The sequence below is a fragment of the Betta splendens genome, chromosome 24 (assembly GCF_900634795.4).
Source record: "Betta splendens chromosome 24, fBetSpl5.4, whole genome shotgun sequence".
NCBI lineage: Eukaryota > Metazoa > Chordata > Actinopteri > Anabantiformes > Osphronemidae > Betta > Betta splendens.
In genome coordinates, this window is record NC_040901.2 from 2,067,176 (window position 1) to 2,069,121 (window position 1,946).

The 1,946-nt window shown below is 41.6% G+C and overlaps 1 protein-coding gene across 1 annotated transcript; it reads right to left on the reverse strand.

The window, feature by feature from the left end:
- Positions 1-249: 249 nt before the first annotated feature.
- Positions 250-970, reverse strand: LOC114849545 (gamma-crystallin M2-like). The gene has a single exon (XM_029141126.3). The coding sequence runs from the start codon at positions 918-920 to the stop codon at positions 366-368; it is 555 nt and encodes a 184-aa protein (XP_028996959.1). The 5' UTR covers positions 921-970; the 3' UTR covers positions 250-365.
- Positions 971-1,946: the final 976 nt, after the last annotated feature.

The following is a 1,946-nucleotide window of genomic DNA, read 5'->3' on the forward strand; positions in this document are numbered from 1 at the left end:
TTCTGCTGACTAATAGTCAGTCTAGTGAGGAAATTTGGTATTGACCAGTTCAAAAGATGTGTTGACGAGAAACATTTTGTGGATGCGAACTTCATCCAGCCTTTTAAGAAGCCTTTCAGTGTCAGCTGAACACTGGCTGCTTCTAAGACTCGGGTGATATTAATTCATCCGACAGTTTACTGCCATGACAACAGTGGAGTGTAAAGATCATCAGAAGAGAGTTGGAAGGAAGCAAAGTTAAGCCCAACATGTTTTATAACAAAGCAAACTTTATTAGTTCTTCCACATTTTGCCCGTTAATATTTTAGTTACAGAACATCTGGACATGAAGCTCATACAGATGTTTAGTTGTTATTCATCAGAGTCTAGTAGCAGGAGTCAGTGATGCGCCTCATGCTCATGAACCTGGATCCGGACCAACCCATGCTCATGAAGCTCCTGTACTCTCCGGGCCCCATGTACATCATCCTGCCTCTGAAGTGGGCCTGCTCGTACATCAGCCAGTGGCCCTCCATCACGTTGCAGGACATGAAGTTGGACATGCTGTAGCGGTCCATGACATTGTCACAGTCCTCCATCAGCTCATGCATGTGGCCCTGGAAGTTCTCCCTCTCGTAGATCCTCATCCTGTAGGAACCTCGGTGCCATGGGATCATGCGGCAGGACCGGATGGTGTCGCTCATGCCCATCATGCTCATGTAGTCTGCGTATTCGCCCCTCCTCAGGAAGTACTGGTTCCCCATGTAGTTGGAGCGGTCGTAGACCATGAAGCAGCCCCTCTCCACCCTGCAGGAGTGACAGCGACTCAGGTAGGAGGACATGTCAGGACAGTCGCCCATGCACTCGTAGGAGCGACCCTGGAAGTTCCTGTCCTCATAGAAGATGATCCTGCTCATCATGCTCATGCCGCTGGAGCTCATCTCTGCCAGGTGTTGTCACTGTAGGCAACGCTGCTGCTAGTGCTGAACTGCTTGTCTACCTGGTGGAGACCTTCCTTTTTATAGTCGATAAGCTGGGGGCGCTTTTGTTCAAACGGCCTGAGTCAGCAACATGCCATAGAAGCCTATAGAGCACTGAGGGTTGTCCAGTGCTCCACCAAAATACCTTAGAGAAGCGCTTTCACTTCAAATAGTATCAGACAAAACCTTTTTGAACTGGTCAACAAAGAACAATGGCTCCTTTTGAACATCTGCATAGCTCACATCACTGTAGAGCATAAACCATCCTTAGCTTTAGAACAGTTTATTCTTAACAATCTGCCACATAATCATTTATCATCTACTGTATATAAACAAAGCGAAATATTCTGTATTTTACTTTGGTCTCACTGAATTGAAGTGTTGTAGAGGTTTTTGAATATAGTCACAGAAAACGTCTCTGACAGTAGTTTTTTATCAGATTCAGGGCAACATATTTGCTGTGAAGCAAACATCAGTCTCCATGATTCCGTTTTTGGGTTTCATACTGAATGTGTAGTGCTGACTTTCTGTGGTGACCTTGTGCTGCTTCAGTGATGGAGCATCCATCACAGCCTTGACAGATTGCTACACTGCTCAGCTGATGCTCGACCTGTTGACTGCTGTTATTGAGAATCTGCTGTGTGGATGTTTAACTTGTTTAAACACTTTGGATGAAACAATAACTTTTTAAAGTATCTGGATGAACAACAAATGACTTATGGCAGTAAGGTTTGTCCTATTTTACTAGTACTTTGACATTTACAGCTATTTAGGTTTTGTCACTTCTGTTCCTATAATTTGTAGTTTCTAGACTTACTACACTTTCACACTTTCACTTACTATTCAAAATACTTAATACAATATATATATATATATATATATATATATATATATATATATATATATATATATATATATATATATATATATATTGTATTAAGTATTTTGAATATATATTCAAATATATATATATATATTTGAATATAT

Excerpts from the sequence above, each read along its gene's own strand:
- LOC114849545 (XM_029141126.3), bottom strand. The coding sequence starts at position 920 with ATGAGCTCCAGCGGCATGAGCATGATGAGCAGGATCATCTTCTATGAG.